The following is a 23,811-nucleotide window of genomic DNA, read 5'->3' on the forward strand; positions in this document are numbered from 1 at the left end:
CCACCCCCATGCTTCACAGTAGGGATGGTGTTCTTCGGATTGTACTCTTCATTCTTCTTCCTCCAAACACGCTTATTGGAATTATGACCAAAAAGTTCTATTTTGGTCTCATCTGACCATAAAACTTTCTCCCATGACTCCTCTGTATCATCCAAATGGTCATATGCAAACTTAAGACGGGCCTTGACATGTGCTGGTTTAAGCAGGGGAACCTTTCGTGCCATGCATGATTTCACATCATGACGTCTTAGTGTATTACCTACAGTAACCTTGGAAACGGTGGTCCCAGCTCTTTTCAGGTCATTGACCAAGTCCTGTCGTGTAGTTCTGGGCTGATTCCTCACCTTTCTTAGAATCATTGAGACCCCACGAGGTGATATCTTGCATGGGGCTCCACTCCGATTGAGATTGACCGTCATGTTTAGCTTCTTCCATTTTCTAATGATAGCTCCAACAGTGGACCTTTTTTCACCAAGCTGCTTGGTAATTGCTCCGTAGCCCTTTCCAGCCTTGTGGAGGTGTACAATTTTGTCTCTGGTGTCTTTGGACAGCTCTTTGGTCTTCGCCATGTTACAAGTTAAAGTCTTACTGATTGTATGGGGTGGACAGGTGTCTTTATGCAGCTAACGACCTCAAACAGGTGCATCTGATTCAGGATGATACATGGAGTGCAGGTGGACTTCTAATGGGCAGACTAACAGGTCTTTCAGGGTCAGAATTCTAGATGATACACAGGTGTTCAAATACTTATTTGCAGCTGTATCACACAAATAAATTGTTAAAAAATCATGCATTGTGATTTCTGGATTTTTCTTTTTAGTTTATCTCTCTCACAGTGGACATGCACCTACGATGAAAATTTCAGACCCCTCCATGATTTCTAAGTGGGAGAAATAGCAAAATAGCAGGGTGTTCAAATACTTATTTTCTTCACTGTATACAAATTAAAACATCTCAACAGTAGAATGACATGCCATTGCAGATTAAACAGGTTGTATTTCGTTTTTCAATGTTATTTTTTTAATCTGTTTTATGGTCATTTATCCTGGATGTTATGTATTACTTCCACTTCCAAATACAATTTACTGCATCTAAGTATGCTCGGAAATCCCTGAAAATAAAACATTCATTCATCCATTTTCTATACCTTTATACCTTTATACCTCTATACCTTATACACTTTTTTTTTCCACAGTAGCGTACAATTTGAATCACACTTTAACCTTGTTATCGTGCAATGAGGGATCGCGTTTAAAGACACCATGTAATTGAAATGGAATGCACATGTTTTGAGTGGGTTTGATTCTCTGCTCGGGCATCTATCTCTGTGTGGAGTTTGAATGTTGTCCCCGTACGTGCGTGCCCGTACGTGTGTGGGTAAATAAATACATACCAATATACTGTATAATCCTGTCCTGCCACTTATCTTTCTTTCAATAAAATACAATTTAAAAAATTTACATATTTCAGACATACCAGTCATTGGATTTATTAATTTGAAAACCATGATTAATCTGATGTGGATGTTTTTGACTTGACTGCCAGTAGGCTATCATCCATTAAGATTTCAGTGTCAGATGATATCAAATGATACCAATAAAGTTGATGTATATTTTCCTCGAGGTTATCAGCCAGTGATCTTACAATGACCACCGTGACTCGTGACTCTGTAAAGAACATCTTTTTAAACCTGCTAAGATAAGTTAAGACGTTAATTTTTTATTCATACTGTGATAGACTAGCAAAAAAAGCCGTTCTTCTGAGAGTAGGATCACCTACTGCATTATGTTCTCGAAGGGGTGGCTCACTGTCACACTTTGGAAACCCCCTTGTGTAGAACAATGGATGGACGCATATCCACTGTCGTCAAGTCATGACTCGTCCTTCATTCCTTTCTAAAAGATATTCAGAATCACTTTTATCTGATTTCTCCTGCAGTCTCGGGAGCCGCTGGCGCTGTTCGACCTGAAAGCCGAAGTGTCACCTCGCATCTCAGCGGAGGACTTTATCGACCTCTGCGAGGTATCATTCCCCGGAAGCAACAGGACCAAAGGCAGCAAACCTATAATGATTGCTGTTGACATTCGCAGTGCGGAGGAGTATCCTCTGAGGATTAGAATGTCCTTTTGGGCATCTCTGTGTGGCGTTTGCATGTTCTGCTCATACGTGCCTGCATTTCCTTTGGTTACTCTGGCTTGCTCTCACATTCCAAAAACATGAATGTAGGTTTGAATTGGGAGACTCAGATGAGGTGTGAATGTGAATGGGTTTTTGTCAATATGTTCAATGTTTGCCTGTTGACCTGACCACCCAAAGTCAGCTGGGACTAGCTCCACCTTAACTGTGACCCTGGGGTGGATGGGTGGATGGATGGATGGATGGATGGATGAATGAGTGACAAGACCAAGAAAGTAGCAAGGAATTAGAATTTTTTTCGGGTGCGAAAGAGACAGTTTTCCAACTAGTTTAGTTGATCCTTGCAAGGGCAGGGTAATTGACTAAATCCCTTTGATCAGCTACTGATCAATTAATTGACAAAAATTGTATTTCTATAGGAATGTAGGAGCTACTTGAATGGACTGAATTATTTTAATGCTAGAATCCCACTAAACCGAATGTTGCTGTGTGTCTGTAATGTTATAAACTAGTTAAGGCTGAATCAACAGCGCCTCAGCTGGTGGCTGTCATGTATTGCACCCCATTGTGCTTTTAAGACCTGACCAATGTAGAAAGGCAATTATTACAAGGTTCATATGGTAATTTAGAGAATACTAGTTTGATTAGAAAAGGAAGCTATGATCATTTCAAGCATGGTTACCTGCGCTCTTTAACCTCACGGCCACCAGCTTCAGCAGAGGTCACATGTCCGGCAGCATCAACATCCCCTACAGTGCAACGTTCGGTGCCAATGATGAGGTGCTGCAGTGTCCCGCGACGGGGATCCTCCAGAACTACGGTGGACGGGTCGTCATCATCATCGGTCACGCCGCAAAGACGGCTGCTGTGGTAAGAAAGCATTTGCATCAGTGGAAGATTTGACAGTTTGTTTAGCCTTACTAAACAATTGGGTAGGAACAGTTTTGTTCTCCGTTGGAGTTTTTGTGCTTTTGCACAAAACTTTGGTTTTGTGCCAACACAAGAATAGAGGCCTTGAGGCTCATCCAACACTAGTCCTAACAAATAAGGTAGGTCATTCCAGGTGACTATCACAAACATGTCTGTCCTTATTCCAACCTTGTGTAGCAGCAGCAGCATCATTTGAAGCTGTTATCTGCAAGTCAAATTACAAACACTATCACTTTAAATATGGACTCATATAATTCACATTTATAGGGATAAGATTTGGCTGTAGTCAACACAAAACAGAGCCATACAGATGCCATTTCACTCTAGTCGCTTACAAACGTAACTGAGAGTGGATGGTTAGAGCTGTATACTGATCACTTGCACTTTACTGTCAACTTCAGCAGCAGGTATCATTACACATGCTGACCAGGCTCACTTCCTGTTACGTGCCTCCCTTAAATTGCTCCCCCTGCAACCTGTTAACTGGGAACCTTTACAGTGGCCATCACAGTGGCTTAGTTAGCATTTGTATGCAATAAAAAAAAGACTACACAATGTGCTTGAACGCCTCATCAGTGAAGTGTGCACAGTGCTGCTGGAAGAAATGAGACAGATGCAGAGTTGCTCATCGTTCTCTGTGCATTCTATGAATAAAAATACCCACACACATGATAAATATGATTAAAGGTTTTCCTCTGCAAAATCTGTCTATAGTGTCCCAACTCTTAAAAGAACCACTATGCATTCTTCACAGAGCCGCCAATGTGTGGATGCTTTGTTTGGGCACTCGATTACTAGTTTGTTAGGCTCACCATTTGGCCGTACAAAAAAATGAACAAGGTTCTAAGGTACTTGGTAAAATCAAGTACAATTTTATGGTTTCCCACACTCACTAATGTAGCGCGGCACAATCGTTGGGAATCACTGGGTCAGCGAAACGGATGTGATATAGTAAATAACCTCCACTCAAAGCCACACTGATGTCTAACTGCAGGGTAATAATAAGAGCAGCCTGTATGATTCATTGTATGTAAAAATACCTTTGCTTGCATCAGTGTTACAGAGCGGATCATTAATATTCTTTTGTGATCTCTTTGGCATAAATTAGCCTTGGTTAAGCTAGAAAAAAAACTCAGCAGGGAGAATAGCTTCAAGGCAACAGCCCAATTTGGAAGGTGCTTCATTCTCTTGAAAAAATATGGCGTTCAATGCCCTTGAAGGGATCGTCATGCAGGCAGTTCTGCTTTCTGCAGGAAGTTGGTTCTTTTAGTATATTGATTGTTTTAAAAAAGAAGGCTTCCCAACATCCAACAGCTGACGTTTGTTCTAATTGCATAATATACAGATTGTAAGACGAATGGCCACATTATGGCCTAGTGGTTAGCATGTTAGCGACACAGTCCACTGGACATCCCTGTGTAGAGTTTGCATGTTCTACCCGTATGTGCGTTGTTTTTTTCCGGGTACTCCAATTTCCTCCTACATTCCAAAAACATGTGTGAATGATTGTTTGACAGTTTATGTTGGCGTTTTTGAAAAAGCCACCATTTGTTAGGTTAGGGTTACTTAGAGCTTTGTTGCCTGTTGAAAGACAGTTAACTCACTATTGTCACTGCTGCAGTTTGTGACAATCATTAGCAACTGAAAGATGGTAAAATCCCAGAAGGGTTTCCGTTACGTTGGTTTCCCCATCTCATTGAAGTGTCGCCATCCAGGAACACACAGCATAAGGCAACAGCGGACGCAACAACGCTTCTGCTTCTCATTAGAACATAAGAGACATTGACTTTCCTGTCATCAAGATTACAATGGTGTTCAAGATCAAATAAGCCATTTCAACCAAGTATTACAGTTTGGTTCAGTTCAAGGAAAAGAAGTGAACATAAGTTATAGTACTCGGAGTGAGTGAGTTGGTAAATTATTTTAACCCTGTTTTGACAAAGGGTTGGGTTTAGCTGATGATGGTGCATTTTGTGGCGATTCCAAAAAGTACCATCCCGCTTTTCTCCATATTTCCTTTTGGATGGAAAGTGACAAGGCACTGTCAGTGGATTGGTCGACTGAGAATCTTTACTTGTATGAGACAAAGTAATGTAAGAACGAAAAAAATAATAATCAAACCTGAACTACTTGTGTGTGTGCGTGTGGTTTTGCATTTTGAGAGAGTGTGTTTGTTGTGCACACAAAGTCCCCACCCACATTCATAATGGTCCACCCAAAATACAAGCTATCCCTGCCAAACACATCCTGCTTGTCTGGTATCTGCTTGAGGCAAAAAGCAATTCTACACTTAAACAACACCCATGTGAAAACACCTTTAAAGTTGTTTTTCATATATTAGCAAGCAGCTCACAAGCCAAGACTGACTTTTTTGTTGCTCTTATTGCGTAACCTGGTTGTTTCCTGGTAGGAACCTTGTTCATTCGTTCTTGTTTCACTATTTCCTCCCAGTTTGCGGCCCACCTCGTCAAGGTGAATGTCCCACTGGTTTGCATCCTGGATGGAGGGATCAACAAGCTGAAGCCCACCGGACTCCTGACAGTCCCTTCCCCTCAGATCTGACTGGGCGGGGAAAGACATGTAATTGGATCCACCACCACAAATAATGTAATGCCTGCTTGGCTCACTAATAAAAGGAACCATGGAACCTTTAAAATACACTTTTCCCCCAAAACTAATTTTACTGGATGAAAATTACTTTGGTTTACATATCAATTCCTTTTTTATGTTGATGAATAAAAGCTAATGTGAACGATCTCTCATTTCTTACTTTTTTTTTTTAATGAGCTGCTCCATTTCATGTTTGCAGGAAAAAGGTTCATCCCGTGACCCCAACTAACCTGCCACACCAGATGGATTGGTTTTCTTTGATGACTTAAAGTACATGCAGTTGCATGAGATTTGACGGTAGAAGTCCCTATCATTCTTGTGAAATCTTATGTTGCAACCCTGCGGCTGTCGTTGCTTTTACACGTCTGACATTCCTGATGAAAACCTGTTGCAGGAACCTCCCACTACTTGGCATATAGTATAAAGAGGGGAAGATTTTGTCTATTGGGTCAATTTGAACGAAGACCGATTTTGAAAAATCCTCATTACGGATTAACAATGGCGGTTTACGAGGTGACCGTCTACACTGGCGACCGTGTTCATGCCACCACCTTGAACAACATCCACATTAAACTGGTGGGAACAGAAGGCGAGAGTGACCGCACGTGGTTGATGTCTTTGGTCATCTTTAGAGGATCAGTAAGTCTGGAACTATATCACTATATATGCCGGAATAACTGTTTGCTGTATTGGAAGTGTCTTATTTCAAAGCAATAAGTACATTTAATGTGTGCAAACTGGATGCATAATAAGTTTGCTGAATGCAGTTAATTATTTTTATGCCACATTGCATTCACAATTTGACATAAATAGTTGGGAAAAGCACAATTTAATTACATAATATCTATAGTGTTGTGCCAAAAATAGGAAATTCAGAAATTCAAATGATGAAAATGTACCCTGAGACCCGAGCTTTAGACTGGTGTGCATTTTTTTTTGTTTTCCCCTGCCCCTCCCATGTTCACCTCAACAAAAAGTTGAGTAAAGTAATGTAACATAATATCAGACACACCTCTCACTGTATGATGCAATGCTTTTTTTAAGCTGAGCGGAGATCTGCACAGATAACAGTTGAACAGCCTTGATGGCTTGATCAAAAGTAACAATACTGTCCCTCCTGTCAACACGTCTAGCTAATGTCAAATAGAACTGCACACACAATAATTAAATACACATCAGAAGACGTCTCAACTATTTACACAGCCTGCACACACACACCAATTTCTTACACCCATGATGCATTTGAGTGCATCTCTTTTTATTGCTGTCCTTCCAACTCCTGTCATTTTCTTCCCTGTAGGTGTCTACTTATACTGTGACTTGTGAAAAGTCCCTTGGACAGCTGGTTCTGATAGAACTAGACAAACGAAAATTAATCATTCTCCCTAGTGATGCTTGGTTCCCAGACAAGGTGGAAATCAAATCACCCGAGGGGGACATTTATACCTTCCCTGTCTACTGCTGGATCTCTGACAGCGAGACTCACCGCTACAGAGAGGGCAAAGGTGGGTTTCTTTGTGTGCCGGAATACAGAGATCACTTACTGCATTGTTCTAATGGCCACATTTTCATTTTTGTTTTGTATATAATGTCAAATCTAAGCTCAGTTTTACCATATCTTTACCTCACCAAATTGAAAATAGTCAATTTGCAAGTGGTTAGTACGCAGGCCTCACAGCCAGGGGACCCGAGTTCAATTCCAACCTCGACCATCTATGTGTGGAGTTTGCATGTTCCCCCAAGTGTGGGTTTTCTCCGGGTACTCCGGTTTCCTCCCACATTCCAAAAACATAGGGTAGGTATTAACAAAGCTAGGTTAATTGGCGACTCCAAATTGTCCATAGGTATGAATGTGAGTGTGAATGGTTGTTTGTCTATATGTGCCCTGTGATTGGCTGGCGACCAGTCCAGGGTGTACCCTGCCTCTCGCCCGAAGACAGCTGGAATAGGCCCCAGCATACCCCCGCAACCCTAATGAGGATAAACGGTATCGAAAATAGATGGATGTGCTTAACTTCTTTTTACACTTCACAGTCAAGTATGTTCAAGAACATACCTAAAACAGTCTTTGTACAGTTAGTAGAAGGGATTATGTTGATTCCAGCTTGACCCTGGAACAGATTATTTCTATTTTCATTTATTTTTATGGGAACAATTAAGGTCGACCACAATTCCGGAAAAGATCATCATCAGAGGTTTAACGGCATTAATATTAATATTAACACTAATATTGATTTACTTATTACTTACGCCTCTCACCCGAAGACAGCTGGAATAGGCTCCAGCACCAAGCACAAGCGACCCTTGTGAGGATAAGCGGTAGAAAATGAATGAATGAATGAATAAAACACAGGCAATACAATTATGCAATATGATATGTCCAGGTAGTTTGTCTACTGGGTGTTAACCGCCGTATCGTGTGAATGCTTTCATTTAATACCAGCACATAACCTCCATTTTTTATTCCTCTGAAAGCTCTGAGGATCTTTGAAGACAACAATCCTCTTGGTCAGTATGCACGAGAACAAGAGCTGAGCCAGCGGAGTATAGACTACAAGTGAGAGTTAATTTACTTTGTTACATTTCTAATGTATGACAGAATGATAAATTAACCTTCATGCCCCCCTTTCCCCCAACAGCTGGGATTTATATCACCCAGGCATGCCATACACCATTAAGTCAGATGGTCCTCTTGACCTGCCAGATGAGGTCCAGTTCTCCTTCACCAAGAGTACACAGTTTGCCTTCACGGCGACCACAGGGTAAAAGATATACTATATGGGTGACCTCTACTGGTTGGCTGCTCTCCATTTTCTTGTTGCCCTCATAGTCTTGTCTTATATAAAATGTGTCCTTTTACCAAGAAGTGACGTTGAGGTTCCACTGTGTCCACTTTCTGTTTTCCAGGGTAGCTGAGCTGAAGCTAAAGGGGCTGGTTGACAACAACGACAGTTGGAAGAATCTCGATGATATCAACGAAGTGTTCCATAACAAAGACACCCCCTTATCAGGTAGCGGGGGGACCAAATCTGGTCTGGTGAAGACAAAAGGAGTGGTTCTTCTCCCAAAGTGCCTTTGACCAATTATGTCAAATGCATCATACAACTCCTAATTTTAGTCACAAAATGCATGAAGTCCAGACATTGTAGTCCATAGCCAGGCATTAATGACCGCTTTGACTGAGTCAATTGGAGCAGAGCTTGACAAGTTTTATGGTGCTTCCTTTCTCAGATTACATCCAGGAACACTGGAAAGAGGATCATATATTTGGATACCAATATCTAAATGGTGTCAACCCCATTCTGATTCGTCGTTGCAAAAGTCTGCCTCCAAATTTCCCTGTGACCAATGACATGGTCGCCATCCCTGAGGGCTCAAACTTGTCTAAAGAGTTGGAGGTACTAGCTTGTCTCAGTCTTCCTACATTAGCTTGAAGACAGAGTAACCAATTTGTCATTCAACTCGACAATATAAGAATGTAGATTTGTTTCTGAACAAACAGCAAGGCAACATATACCTGTGCGACTACAAGAACCTGGACGGGCTACCAGGAAACACAGTCCAAGGGATGCAGCAGTACATGGCGGCGCCCCTTGTCCTGTTTCACAAGACACCCAACGACAAGCTGATGCCAATCGCCATTCAGGTGACATTTTTTAAATTATTTTAAAATGAATTCCAGCATCATGGAAGCTAGATTTGGGTCAACAAACTTTGAATACACTTTTATGGGACCACTGAGACTAATATCTGATAATTATATGACCTTAAATGGTGTCCTGATGCAATGGACAGCTGCTGATTCAATTTCATTCTGCTCAATACAAAACTGGCATGGAAACAGGAGTTCAGAACCCATCTCAGAATGTACATCCCTAATTCAATCACGCCTTCCCACAGCTGAAGCAGACCCCGGGTAAGGACAACCCCATCTTTGTCCCGAACGACTCCACCTACGACTGGCTGACGGCAAAGATATTTGTGAGAAGTGCCGACTTCGCCGAGCACCAACTCAACTCGCACTTGCTGCGCACTCACCTGCTCGCCGAAGTCTTTGCGGTGTCGTTGCTGCGCAACCTGCCCATGGTGCATCCCCTCTACAAGGTAAGGAGCTTTTTGAGTGTAGTATTTAACTTGCAGCACTTTCACACTTCCTCCCTTCCATCCCTTCCCTTTAGCTCCTCATACCCCACGCTCGCTACACTCTGCAGATCAACGAAATGGCTCGATCCACACTGATCGGCCCCAGTGGAGTCTTCACCATGGTAAAAAAAAAAAAAAGAAAGTCAACTTTGACGTTTATGAAAATGGGTTATAATTTCCCCTTATGTATTGCTTGGACTTTGTCAGTTTGCAGCTTCTGGTGGAGAGACTTTGACCAAAATCCTGGTGAGATCGCAGTCCGCTATTACGTATAGTTCCCTATGCATCCCAGACGACATCGCTGAGCGCGGCATGCAGGATGTGCCCAACTACTACTACAGGGATGATGGGCTCCGGATCTGGAGCATCATGTTAAAGTATGACATTGCATTTAGTTTAACCCATTTTTTTTAATGAAATTTGAAATTATTAGAACATGAATTAATTTAATTGCTTTCACATTTTATTTTTTAAAAGTGCAACATTTTGACTAAGCTTGTTTGTATTTTGCTGTTTTGTATGCTGGCATTGTATGTATTAAGTGTAACTATTAAATGTTACCTTAGTACTTAGTACTTTTTGAAGTGTGGGTGAATCAGGTCCCCCTCGGACTTGATTCATTTTATCTTATTTTTAATGTTTACGTGTCTAAATCTTATTTATTCCTGAACTCTTTTATAGCTTTTTATTTGACTACAGCAGGGCATTAGCTCGACGAAACACAAAAATAATGTATAAATGATAGGATTTGACAGAGCAGAGGGGTGTCTGATCAATGATGCATCTCTTATTGATCATATCATTTACACATGCACAGACAGCTACCCTCCCCCCCCAAACACACACACTTTTTGTGCCACTGACCCACCTCGAGTATCCTCTTTTCAAAATAAACAAATGTTCAGCATGTTCACCGTATATTGGAGAGTCACTAATGAAGTATTTAACAGGATGACTGTATAATAATACAACATTTCTCTGTGCAGGTTTGTGCAGGGAGTGCTAGAGTACTACTACAAAAGTGACAATGACGTCCTGAGAGACTCCGAACTGCAGACTTGGATTGGGGACATTTTTGAACATGGCTTCCTTTCACAACCTCAAACAGGTGATTTGAGTGACAGTGTTTGGAGAATAAAGGCTGTATGTATACCAAAGTACAAGCTGTACACTGACTACTCTAAAGTTTACTTTCTATTATTGTGCCCACTGGCAGCTCGGTTAGAGTCCACCATGGTTTATAATACTGGGGTATGTCTTTCGTGTTTTTAATACACTTTGTGAGTCCAACTGTGTTCTTAATGTGTTTTTATTTACAAAAAGTCCTGGTTAGCATCCTGTTAGCTTGGAGGAACCGGAAGTCAGCTATCTATGATGTCATCACTGACTCAATTTTAACATAAAACACGTTTTTGTAGTTTTACAATTATAGCTTTACATGCATAAACCAGATATATATGTATATAAATGATGACTAAAATACATTAAAGTTACTTTTACCCTCACTGAAGCCAAGATTTTTTCGCAAAGACATGACCTTCCTGTTTAGTCATAACTTATTTATTTTATTCAGTAGTGTTTCTTACTGTATTTATCAAATGCTGGTACTTGAAACGTTCTTTGACTCCATTCTGGTTTATGGAGGCTGGTCTCTGTGTTGATCTCGCTGCCGCATTGTGTCTTTGTCATGTTGACAAAGTAACCTTAAATGTTAATTTATCCCTTTCATTCATCATTTATGTATGTACAAAACTATAATATTTCTTATGGGAAAAAATCATTCGGTTCTGGAACTAATTAATGATGCTAACCAAGTTTCCATTGGAATAAAAATGTGAAGGACATACTCACTTTTGTGGGATGATGTATGCGTGGATTTTACCCACCTGTAAAAATGTCTTGCAGTGATGTTGTCATGTCGTCTTGTCTGTGTCCTTTCCAGGCATACCTCAGAGTTTCACCACTGTGCCTGAGCTCATCAAGTTTGTCACCATGGTGATGTTCACTTCCTCGTGCCAGCATGCGTCTGTAAACAGTGGACAGGTGAATCATCCTTCTGTTCTGTATTGTCTATGAAGGTATATACGTGTATATATATATGTATATATATATATTTGTAACAAACAAAAAACCCACTCCTTGCAGTTTGATTATGGCGGCTGGATGCCCAACAGCCCTCCGTCCCTGCGGTGTCCTCCCCCGACAGAAAAGGGGACAACAACCGAGGCCACGATGTTGGCGACGTTACCCCCCATCAATGTAACAGTTCAGGGGATGGCAACACTCTGGCTGCTCAGCAGGCAGTCGTCAGACTTTGTAAGTACACCAAAACTTCATGGCGAAATGTAAAAAGAGGTACAAGCACGGCCCCCCCCAAAATGGGTAATTATTTAAAAAAAAGTTTCAATTGGCCTAGAATGGACATGAAAGAGTGGCACAACTGGATTTACATAAACAAAAGGGGTCCTAAATTTGATTTGATTTATTGTACAAGCTACGACGCAAGCGTGCTACAATAGCACTAAAAGTTATGTTGCTGGCTATACAATTTTGGCGTTAAAAAATAACTTGGATATGCCCGGTGGGCCAGATTACGATGCTTGTCTGGCCTTATGTGGCCCGCGGACCACAGTCTGTTGATCCCTGCACGAGCTCAACCTAAGCCAAAACACCAAAACAAATTAATGTGTGTTTAAACACACACCGTGTAGTATTTTTAGCCCTAGTCCATGTTAACATATTTTTATTACCTGCAGCAAGCCAATGAAGTCCAAAATCACGGGTCCAAATGTAAAAATCCATAAACCCCCATTTTTCAACAATAATCAAGTGGAATGTGAGGGTTGAACTGCGTCAAAGTTGTGTTGTTTCATGTGAAAGTGCCTCCGCTGATTATAGTCATTCAAACAGCATTTACGTCGTTACAAAGTAAACACATAGGCTTCCCCAAAGTATATTTTGTAGTCCAGTCTCTGTGAAAAATGACATTATCGGTGTCTATTAACCCCCCCCAGATTTGATAGCGCCATATTTGTTTAAATGCCAGCCGTCCTCTCCTCTTCTACCTCCCGCTCCTACCTCCATTGTGACGGTTACACCTCGCTGTTGCCCCCTGCAGAGCGGAGGAGGAACTGCAAGAACGAGCACTTCATACATAAAAGTTGAAAACAACAGAATCTGAAAAAAAGTCCACACACTTGGGAAATGTCATTTCATACGCATTGACAGGAGGTCGGATAAAAAAAATGCAAATTAAACATAATCACCACAAAAGACGCCAACCAAACAAAAAGCACTCAGTCACGAGATTATGACGACACACATCAGTCAAACAGGAAGTAGAGACCTGATTGGTGGAGACAAGACGGTTGGTTTCAAAGCCTAAGTGCAGGTAGTAAAACAAAAACAAGAGCGATATTGGGACTTGTTTACAAAGTGTGAAAGTTCATTATATACTGTAAATATTAAACAACTTAAATAATTATTTGGAGTGTATGAGAAAGTGGAGAGGAGCTTTTTTTTTACCACATGCTCATTCAAGGCAGCAAAATAAATGTAATAGTGCTAAGAAGCTAACTGCTCAGCTAGCATTAGCCGTATGGCAAGTGTAAACAGCTTTTTTTTGACAAGATGCTCATTCGAGGCAGCAAAATAAATGTTGTAATAGTGCTAAGAAGCTAACTGCTCAGCTAGCATTAGCCATGTGGCAAGTGTAAACAGCTTTTTTTGGCAACATGCTCATTCAAGGCAGCAAAATCAATGTTGTAATAGTGGTAAGAAGCTAACTGCTAAGCTAGCCTTAGCCGTATGGCAAGTGTAACACCAACATTTTAAGTGAATGCGGAGGTGGATAAAGCTGCTGGGTGCTGACCACTCATGAAACTCCAAATGCAGCGACTGCCATCTTATGGAGTTCATAAAAAACTACATCAGGAGGTTACCTACAGCCGCATCTAAAATAGAGGTGTGAATTGGAGCATTGACGATTGCTATTCCTTGTGTCTCTAGGTTTCCCTGGGACACTACCCAGAGGACCACTTCACCGAGGAGATCCCCCGCCAGCTGCAAAAGGATTTTAAAGAGAACCTCAACATGTTCAGTGTCGCCATCAAGGACAGGAACAAGGAGCTAGAAATCCCTTACACTTACTTGGATCCAAACAATGTTGAGAACAGCGTGGCCATTTAAAAATATTATACCATAACATTTACTATAACATCTGTAACAGTCAAAATTAGCCGGTTTGTGTTTTGATCTCATATTGTGTCATAAGAACCATTTTTGCCTGTGTTATGATTGCAATGCTAAAAACTGCAGCGGAACCCCCAAATAAGCAAAACAAAATAAAACTCAAATAAAGAAAAGGTACTCACCATTTGAATGCTCAGCAGTCATAATTCATAAGTGTTGTGTAATTATGTGAGCATAATTAATAAGTGTTGTGTAATTATGTGAAGCCATGCCCTTGCTTATGTTGCATTACATCCCACAGTCCCATTCTATGGTTATCAGCACACTTTTCCTCTTTGCTATCACTGGTACTTTTAATTGTTTTTGAGACTCATGGAGCGGAGGTCCTAGGTTGTTTTGATGTTATTTGACAAAAATTGGTATGCATTTGTGATTCTACAAGGAATTTTATAAAGCTGGTTATGTGCATTTTTTTTTCTCATTGCAGCAATACAGTCGTCCCTCGTTTATTGTGGGTTAATTGGTTCCAAATCCTACTGCAATAAGTGAATCTAAAATAGTTAGCGCATAAAAAAAACAGTTTTTGACTTTCAAAATACGACTTTTACCATTATTAGAGCTTTGTAGCCATGAAATAACACCCCTATAGTCACCTTTACACTGCTATTATTATTTGTTTACAACACAATGTGCCACACTATGAAATCCCCACTAGGAGGACGGCCACCGCTCACATCGCAAGGAAGTGATGTTTGAACTGCGGATGACTATATTACTAATAACCAGCAATATCACCAGCAATATCAAAATTAAAAAAGAAAAAGACTTAATTATGTGTGTGTGTGTGTCAAACATATTTTATTTACATTCTGCATCTATGGTAATTTGAATATGGTGAATGTCTTCATGCAGATCATCAATAAATGTCAAAACACCATCATCTGGTGCCCTTCGTCCTCATAGTCACATCATACATGTGCTTTACAGTTTTTAAGCACACAAAACCCCTCTATTCATGAATGTTTTGATATTATTTTGTTATTTAACAGGTAAGAATCTGGAAAACACACATTAGAGTATGTACACACAAATACATTTACAGTCATTGTCAACACAAAACCACGTATCGCCACATTTTCAGAGTGTTTTTTTTTAGCTGATAAACCTCGCCAAACGTGGAGGTAGGTGCTTTTTATTAGACAACTGTGTAATACAGTTTATAAAACCTGCAGAGTGGTAACCGGATGACAAATGGTGCTTGATAAACAAGCGTTATAAAACCTTGGATTATTTCAGACAATAGCGAGAACAGAAATTGTGATTAAAAACAATCTTTTACCAAGAAGGAAAGCTGCACTATTTAATGATGCACCAGTACAGTCTGCAACAGTTAAAACCCCTTTTTACTAAATAAACTTGGTTGAAATTATAAGGGGAAAAAGTAGCATTTAAAATTTTTTCAAGCGTGATGTCATAATTTTACGAGAAAAAAGGTGATATATTTTGATGTTTTTGTACCAACATTCTACCAAGATGAAATAGTGATGTAGCCGCAATGAAAAAAAAAAAATCTAACTACTTTTTTTGTAAAATGTATCGTAAATATACAACTTTATTCCAGGTACCGCTTAACTTTTGTGTCTTAAAATCTCATGCTACTTCTCATGTTTCTATTTATCGTAAAAATTACAACTTTAGTCCAGCTATCGCCCAACTTAAAGGCTCAAGTGTCGTCATAAATATACGTTGTACTTGGAATATTACTACTTCTTCTGATTTAATCTACAGCAATTAAAAATTAAAATTAAATTAAAAAAATGTACATTTTGTATTTAATTTTAAAATAAAATTAAATAAAAAAAATAAATTTTTAATTTAATTTTAAAATAAAATTAAATTAAAAAATTGTAAATTTGTATTCAATTTTTAACGACTTTTTTTTCCTTGTGAAATGCTATCTTTGTTCTCATATCATATCTTCGGTTGCTGCAGTTCAATCCTTGTTCTCACGATGATGCGTTGTATTGTAATTATTAATTCTATTTTATTTAAATCATGTTTTATCATAAATATACACATCTTTCTTTACTTATAATGTTGTACTTCTTGTAAATTGATATTCCATGTATGTATTGTTTGCCCAAATTACTCATTGACCATGCCTTTCTTGTTGTTGGGACCTTGCTGTCATGTTTAGCTGATCAGAGCAGGAAGTGAATGAAACCCCCAGTGGCCATCACTGATATAACCCTAGCGAGGAGTGTTGTAGGTGCAGAACATTTCCATGGTAACCACATGGATGCAGGCGTCCCCATAGGACGATGCTGATGCTGAGTTCAGTCTTTGTCTCGAGACGAGCGCACGTGTGCTGTTCACTGGGTCGGCAGCACGGGGGCGTCAGCCAGGTGAAAACAAAAGTCCCATTGTCTCATTGAGATGATTTTCTTTTCCTCTCTGGGGTCAGAAACTCGTCCGTGCAGGAGCCTTTGCTCAGGGAGATGTCGTCCACCGCCATCTCGCCGCTTCTACCCCGCCCACGCTCGCCTTTCAGCACCACCTGTTGGCAGCACATCCCATCATCATGCTCAATTTTGATGAACACAACTTTATATTTATGTATATTTATATTTGTAACTTCTTTTTACACTTTTATCACCGCTAAGAATGTTAAAATCAATATTTACGCTCTCCAGGCCTTTCCCCCACAGTGTTATCTGGGTGTGCCTCCAGCGGTTTCCCCCCGTGCTCTCCCACACGGATGGATTGTACTGCGTCCCCTTCTTCACAAACACTTGCAACATGCCGACATGGTGGCCCGCTAGCTTGTGGCGGAATGACAGGCACAGGTTGCCCTCGTTCCAGGGAGGGGCCAACGGGATGACGAGCCTCGCCCCCCTTCCTGTCCTCTTGTTGCTCACTTCCGGTATAGTGAGGTAGCGACCGCCTGGGGAGTCCAAAAATAAATTAACATCAACACAAAATTCGGAGATACACTTTGACTTTCATGACTTGACTCTTACGGTTTAAAAAAAAAATTAATTATCTTACTACAGGCATAATAATAATAATAATAATAATAATAACAATAACAACAACAACAACAACAACAACAATAATAATAATAATAATAATAATAATAATAATAGTTACTGTTGCGTCCGTAACCCCTGCTAAGCTAAAACTCAACTCTGAACCACCAAAATCAGTTCCTCACTGTCCCCACTCCGACCTATTATGCTCATTTTTTGACCCTTTCTATTGAGTTGTTTCTCCTATAGAGCAGTTACACACAATAACCCGCACAGAAAACCTTTTAGATCTTCCAGAATCTGCACCTAATCCAGTTGGATTTCCTTTGATTTGTGCTTCCTGCCAAAAAGATCTGTTTTAATTTATTCCATATAACCATATATAGACCCATATAAGGAAGTCTGTCCATCTGTGACATCACAAATTGACAGTTTTACCACGCCCTCTGAAACCGAGTGTTTTGAACCATCCCAAACTTCTTTCAGGGTTCGCTTCCAAATGCGCAAACCTCATTATCTGAGACGTTGGCAACGTTTAACACGAGAATACAACATTTTTATAGGTCAGAAAAGTAGAAAAAGGATAATAGGGCCCATTTAAATGGACAGCCAGCAATGTGTTTTTATGTAGAAGGATATATTTTATAATATATATTTTACAGTGAATTTAGAAGTGCAAGGTCGGAAAACTAAGAGAAAAACTGTTTTTTCACAATTTTTTATTTTATTTTTTTCACGAAGGCTGATGTGTGCTCATGCCATGGGTAAAAATGTGTCTGTGGAATTTTCTATTCTATTCTTATTTGTGCCAACAAGCATGAATGTGAATTGAGGGCTTCCTGGAAACACTTTAGCGTGGGCCAAGAAGAGTGAATAGTTTGTGCTTATGTTAAGGTTTTGCAGACCACTGAGTCATCTGAAGACAATTCAATAGTGGTCATTTGAGCCCCGAGGGTCTCTCATTTGCATGACTTTACATCCAAAGCACTCGCCTCTGACTTCCCCTCATCAAATCCTCATCCCGGCCTGTCATTGACAACGAAATGAATACGTGTACATTGTGTTACACTAATGGAACATGGCTGTTTGCACCAACTGATTGCCCCAACAACGTTTTTGTTTGTTTGAGGGCCCTTCAATTACCTGCAGGGTCAGGCGTCGTCTCCCAGTGCACATCTCCGCCTTCATCCCTGATCCAGCCACAAAGGCCATCGTCAAAGGAGCAGCTCAGGAAGCCTGAATCTAACGAAGGGGAAGGAAGAAGATGCACAATATTCAAACACAAGTGAACAAAAACAGCAACTTCCAGTGGTTACTATGTGGCAACAAGGACAGAAAAAAACACCTCTTAATACGCATTTATACGTCTTTTATGTTTTTTGAGAGAGGAAAAAAGAGGTGTCGATAACAGACAATAAAAGAGAAAATATTTGGTGTAGTTTTAAACCAGAAAAAATGGCCACCAGGTGGCAGAAGTGCAGAAGGTGGCAGAAGTAGAAGAACTCTGTTTGCAAATTTCCAATAGTAATACAGATGTATCAGGGTACAACAACTGTTTCTTTCCTAAAACCATCATCTCCCTCAACAATTTGTAACCAAGGCAACCAATGTAAATTTCCTATTATTTATTCTTCTAATTCTTCATCATACTGTCGTGCATTGAAAATGGAACTGCTGCAATTTAATTCCACTATATGTAAAATGACAATAAAGGGCATTCTGATTCTGATTCTGCAGGCAACCAGGAAGTGAAAAAGCATGGAGTCTTGTAACGCTGAAGAGATATAGTGAGAATAAGTGGCATAGAAATTGGATAGATGGACAACTGGTAGTTAACTGGGTAGGTTTTCGGCAAAGTAGCATTAAAAAAATAGTTGCTTCTTATCCATAATGATGTACATTCTGCATACAGAGTCACAGCATGTAATGACAAAAGAGAAGCCGCCACCATAGCAATGACATTTAAGGAAACCAGGTTATAAAAGACCATCGTAATGAACCGTTTTTGCAATAAAAGTAGTGAAATAAGTGCATTTTTCACCGTATTCCCCCCATATGCCCGCACTAGAACTCAGATAACTTAGACCTACAGATTTAGCTCACTGTGTCTATTTCTATTTCACTGTTTTTTCTACTGTTACAATACAAAATTATTTTAGTTTTGCTTACATTCAGGAATAGCTTGTTCTTTTTAAACCATGTTTTAAATGTATTTATTCATTCATTCATTCATTCATTTTCTACTGCTTATCCTCCCGAGGGTCGCGAGGGTGCTGGAGCCTATCCCAGCTGTCTTCGGGCGCGAGGCGGGGTACACCCTGGACTGGTCGCCAGCCAATCACAGGGCACATATAGACAAACAACCATTCACACTCACATTCATACCTATGGACAATTTGGAGTCGCCAATTAACCTAGCATGTTTTTGGAATGTGGGAGGAAACCGGAGTACCCGGAAAAAAACCCACGCATGCACGGGGAGAACATGCAAATTCCACACAGAGATGGCCGAGGGTGGGGTTCTAACTCGGGTTCAAACTCCTAGCTGTGAGTTCTGCATGCTAACCACTCGACCGTCGTGCAGCCCACACTGACCACTATATATAAATGTATTCATTCTTTATTAGCTCTTGCAGTATTTGTTCTCCCTGAAATGTGAATGCAGTAGGGTCATATACAAAGTACTAGTACTTGTTTTAGGTCTTCTTGTGACTTTACACATAATTTATATGCAGTATAGGTTAAACAGTTTTGGTCCTCAAATTGACCCATGGGGTACACCACAAGATATATTTAGGTAAGTATGCAAAAGTGTGTATACATACATATGTATGTTATAAAATAAGTGGTAGATAATTTTGACTTGCATGCCGAAAAAAGTGTGCACACCACTGAAATACACACACAATGTACATAAATACTCATATTCATAAATATACTAAATGTATGTATCCTCTATGTTTATAGTTGAAGGGAGATCTTGCAGTTTGATGGCTATTTTCTCACATCACAAAGTACGACCATTGGGCTTACTCCATTCATATGTACTGTACTAATAATATCTTTGTCTCTACAGTCATGAGCAGCAATTTAAATCATAGCTCAAGTAACAAGTACCAAAAAATAGACACATATTAGCTTAGCTCCAAGCATACAGCAGTTTTTTCTCAATTTTTACACAATTCCTGACCCACCCGGCCACAATTAATTCCGGCTTATATGCAAAAGAGAACCAGTTTCGTATTGCATAATATAGGTATGATCTGTCGAATTAAATTTCATTTAAAAGCTGGTTTTAAGCCAATTTTGTTTTTTTTGGTGCATGTAAACATACTAAGCAACTTTCTCTGCAGTGTGAAAATTGCTTTTCATTCCTTTGTAGGTGAAGGTGCAAAAGTCTCAGCAGGCGTCACACTGCAAGCCGCAACGGTCAATCTTGGCTCTAAACCATGCAGACAACACAGAAGATTGTCTTTGCCATTTTGACTTACCTGCATCATCGTTGAGTTCATCATCCTCATCACCAAGCAAGACCTCATACTCCTGCAGCATGTCCTCCGGGCGGACACGTGGGACTGAGGAGACAAAAAAACAAAGAAAATGTGTTATGTATGCTCACTGCAAGCACCGCCTGAGGCTTTTTGCGAGCAATACATGGACTGTGTATGCATAAAACGTTAAGACTTTCCCACAATTAATATCACTAGGGATGTACAGTACTCACAGTAACACAGTAACAGTCCTTTTTACTGTCTTCAACCCTTTATAGGCAATTATTTAGACCGGGGGTCTCAAACTCAATTTACTTGGGGGCCACTGGAGCTCAGGTCTGGGTGAGACTGGGCCACATCAGGTTTTCCAAAAAAACGCATATATTTAAAACAAAAAAATTTAAAAAAACTTCGCTTTGGTTCCAATTTTCTACAAGAAAAGCTCTGATAAAACATTCCACTGTTCTCAAATATCTTAATTTTTATTTTTCTACACAAAATAAGATGAAAAATAAATAAACAAATCAAGAATAAAGAAAATCAATCAATCAGTAATAAATAAATAAATATAATAATAATAATAATAATGCATGTTCTCCCCGTGCATGCATGGGTTTTCTCCGGGTACTCCGGTTTCCTCCCACATTCCAAAAACATGCTAGGTTAATTGGCGACTCCAAATTGTCCATAGGTATGAATGTGAGTGTGAATGGTTGTTTGTCTATATGTGCCCTGTGATTGGCTGGCCACCAGTCCAGGGTGTACCCCGCCTCTCGCCCAAAGACAGCTGGGATAGGCTCCAGCACCCCCGCGACCCTCGTGAGGAAAAAGCGGTAGAAAATGAATGAATAATAATAATAAAATGGCAAATAATAAAAACTTAAGAAACCACATATAGTTGGTGGGTAGACAAATTATTTTTTCAGATTAAAATGAACAAAGCATTATTAGAGCCCTGTAGACATGACAAAACACGACTATAGTCACATTTATACACTTTTTATTTACAACATATTGCGCAACTGCAGGGTCTTGAGACACATGCTAACTCGCAAACTAGAGAGCTAGCGACCTAAACGGTAGCCTTCAAGTTATTTCCTTTAAACTTAAATAGCCAAAAACTTACCACTTCCACACGGATAGGGAGGATAACTATTAACAGTTATTTAACCTTTAACATGAACATTAATTAAATGTAATCATTTTTTCTGGGTACATGATACCATACAGCATCCATATCAAACTTGCGCGGGCCGCACTAACATTAAACTTTCATATCAAGGCGGGGGCCTCAAACTAGTGTCCTGCGGGCCACATTTGGCCGAGTGTTTGAGACCCCTGCTCTAGATATAGCTACACCAGATACTGGTGCTGGTCGCTCATTGGTGAAGCAGATATAAGATTGCCACATTTGGCCCGCGGGCCGCGTGTTTGAGACCCCTGATTTACACCATTAAAAAATATCCACATATCCATCTATCCATTTACAATGCCGCTTATCCTCACTAGGGTCAAAGGTGTGCTGGAGCCTATCCCAGCTCTCTTCGGGTGAGAGGCCAGGTCTTCCCTGGACTGGTCGCGACATTCCAAAAAAACATTCTGAACTGAGGCTGCTCCAGTCTGGCCGTCCTGTGACCCTCCACTCGGTCCAACCAGTGAGTCACAGTAGCTGGCAGCCTGCAAGGACGTCTGAGACCCACAAACCCATCCAAGTGAGGGGGCCGCATTCGTACCAGAACCTCCAGCAATCCCTGGCATCCAGGGCTCAATATGTGTGCAGCTGGACTTGAAGGAATGTACATTAACCACACCGCCCCCCCACCTCTACTTGGATATCGAGCATCCGGAGTGCAGAAATAAAACAGCCCTGATTAAGGAAAGTGAAACTTGAACTGTGAGAAGCTGAAAATAGACATACGTACATGCTGAGTTTAGATGTGAGCACATATTTATCAAACCTATATAGTGTATACTATACATACTTATACTATAATTATACTTTGGAGTCAGTCTAATTTGGCTCATGGTGTCTTGTTTGAGGAAATCTAGCAAAAACAAATGCTGTATTTACTTACTTACTGCAGAAGCATGAATTTGAGACACATTCTGAGAGTACCGGCCATCTTAGTTTGGGAAGTAGCATTTACATGCCGATTTTTTTTAGGTGTTTTTTTTTTTTTAAATCGAGGCCATTATTTGAGAAAAATATGGTAAAATTAGAAATGCAGACAACCACAATGTATCCTACTGGGCATAATATATAATATGTATCCATGTAAAATTTCATTTAATCGTACAAAATGTACTATAATAAGGTATAATAATGTACTATAATAAGGTCAGTTCTAATAAATATGTATCATGTGTATCATATGTATCATAGTCACAGCCTGTTATAGTTTGTACATATATCTGTCCATTTACAGCTCTATTCTATTTCTACATTTACTTACTAATAAGGTACTTATAAATTTGCACTTCTGGTTGGATGCTTACTGCATTTTGTTGCCCTGTACCAGTGACATGAGCAATAACAATAAAGTTGAATCTAATTTAATCTAATCTAAAAGTCTTATATTGATTCTATGCGGGGGAAAAATACCATACCTTCATCAAAATTGAAGAGAGAGAGAAACCATTTATCCCATGTTGTCATTAGTCAATAGTCTGACTCACGGTGTCATTCAAATTCATCAAACAGCAACTTAACACTCAAAGGGTAGATAAGAAACATACAAGACAAGTACTTATATGAGTTTATATGAGATTCCAAGCTCATGAACACCCTCTGGTGGCCTGGCAGCCATGGCAACTATTGGCCAATGAACAGCTCTGTTGTGAATGATGCATCATGGGAAGAAGTTGAAATGGTCATTTTTTAAAATTTTAAACACGCATTGGTATTTGTCTTGTACATTTTATAGCTACCTTTGGAGTGTTAAATTGCTGTGTGATGATTTTAGCCTTCTATCTAAAATGATGTCTATAAGGGTTCAAAGTTAAGACAAAAGTAGTGGCTTATTCATTCATTCATTCATTTTCTCCCGCTTATCCTCACAAGGGTCGCTGGGTTGCTGGAGCCTATCCCAGCTGTCTTCGGGTGAGAGGCGGGGTACACCCTGGACTGGTCGCCAGCCAATCACAGGGCACATATAGACAAACAACCATTCACACTCACATTCTTATTTATTTTTGAAATGATGTTGCTTTAACATTAAGCTAAGCTCTGCGGTCCAGCTTGATATGACAACAGCTGGTATTATTTCATCATTTCGGTGGAT

General features: G+C 40.0%; 3 protein-coding genes and 1 long non-coding RNA gene across 7 annotated transcripts in view; 2 read left to right on the plus strand and 2 right to left on the minus strand.

Annotated features, from left to right (window-relative positions):
- Window positions 1-5,839, plus strand: part of tbck (TBC1 domain containing kinase) — a 25,024-nt gene extending 19,185 nt beyond the window's left edge. The window contains exons 24-26 of the mRNA XM_058046051.1: window positions 1,939-2,099; window positions 2,847-3,006; window positions 5,518-5,839. Of these exons, the coding sequence (XP_057902034.1) occupies window positions 1,939-2,099; window positions 2,847-3,006; window positions 5,518-5,628 (432 nt within the window). The 3' untranslated portion in view covers window positions 5,629-5,839. The remainder of the gene's footprint in view (window positions 1-1,938; window positions 2,100-2,846; window positions 3,007-5,517) is intronic.
- The window catches only part of LOC131099633 (uncharacterized), a 26,533-nt gene extending 13,653 nt beyond the window's left edge, over window positions 1-12,880 (minus strand). The window contains exons 1-3 of the long non-coding RNA XR_009118462.1: window positions 12,570-12,880; window positions 11,706-11,845; window positions 2,819-3,001 (exon numbers count right to left, since the gene is read on the minus strand). This is a non-coding gene — a long non-coding RNA (uncharacterized LOC131099633). The remainder of the gene's footprint in view (window positions 1-2,818; window positions 3,002-11,705; window positions 11,846-12,569) is intronic.
- Window positions 6,032-14,194, plus strand: LOC131099535 (arachidonate 12-lipoxygenase, 12R-type-like). The gene is made up of 14 exons (XM_058046052.1): window positions 6,032-6,315; window positions 6,977-7,181; window positions 8,152-8,233; window positions 8,316-8,438; window positions 8,584-8,687; window positions 8,908-9,074; window positions 9,179-9,322; window positions 9,577-9,780; window positions 9,855-9,941; window positions 10,027-10,196; window positions 10,806-10,927; window positions 11,762-11,862; window positions 11,965-12,135; window positions 13,828-14,194. The coding sequence occupies exons 1-14, from the start codon at window positions 6,175-6,177 to the stop codon at window positions 14,005-14,007; spliced, it is 2,001 nt and encodes a 666-aa protein (XP_057902035.1). The 5' UTR covers window positions 6,032-6,174; the 3' UTR covers window positions 14,008-14,194.
- A 627-nt stretch (window positions 14,195-14,821) lies between these two features.
- The window catches only part of npnta (nephronectin a), a 55,799-nt gene continuing 46,809 nt past the window's right edge, over window positions 14,822-23,811 (minus strand). For all 4 annotated transcript variants that reach the window (XM_058046057.1, XM_058046056.1, XM_058046053.1 and 1 more), the window contains 4 exons: window positions 20,531-20,614; window positions 18,183-18,281; window positions 16,695-16,954; window positions 14,822-16,567 (listed from right to left, as the gene is read on the minus strand). In XM_058046057.1, coding sequence (XP_057902040.1) covers window positions 16,439-16,567; window positions 16,695-16,954; window positions 18,183-18,281; window positions 20,531-20,614 — 572 coding nt within the window. In that variant the 3' untranslated portion in view covers window positions 14,822-16,438. The remainder of the gene's footprint in view (window positions 16,568-16,694; window positions 16,955-18,182; window positions 18,282-20,530; window positions 20,615-23,811) is intronic.

Source organism: Doryrhamphus excisus, chromosome 1 (assembly GCF_030265055.1).
Source record: "Doryrhamphus excisus isolate RoL2022-K1 chromosome 1, RoL_Dexc_1.0, whole genome shotgun sequence".
Taxonomy (NCBI): Eukaryota; Metazoa; Chordata; class Actinopteri; order Syngnathiformes; family Syngnathidae; genus Doryrhamphus; species Doryrhamphus excisus.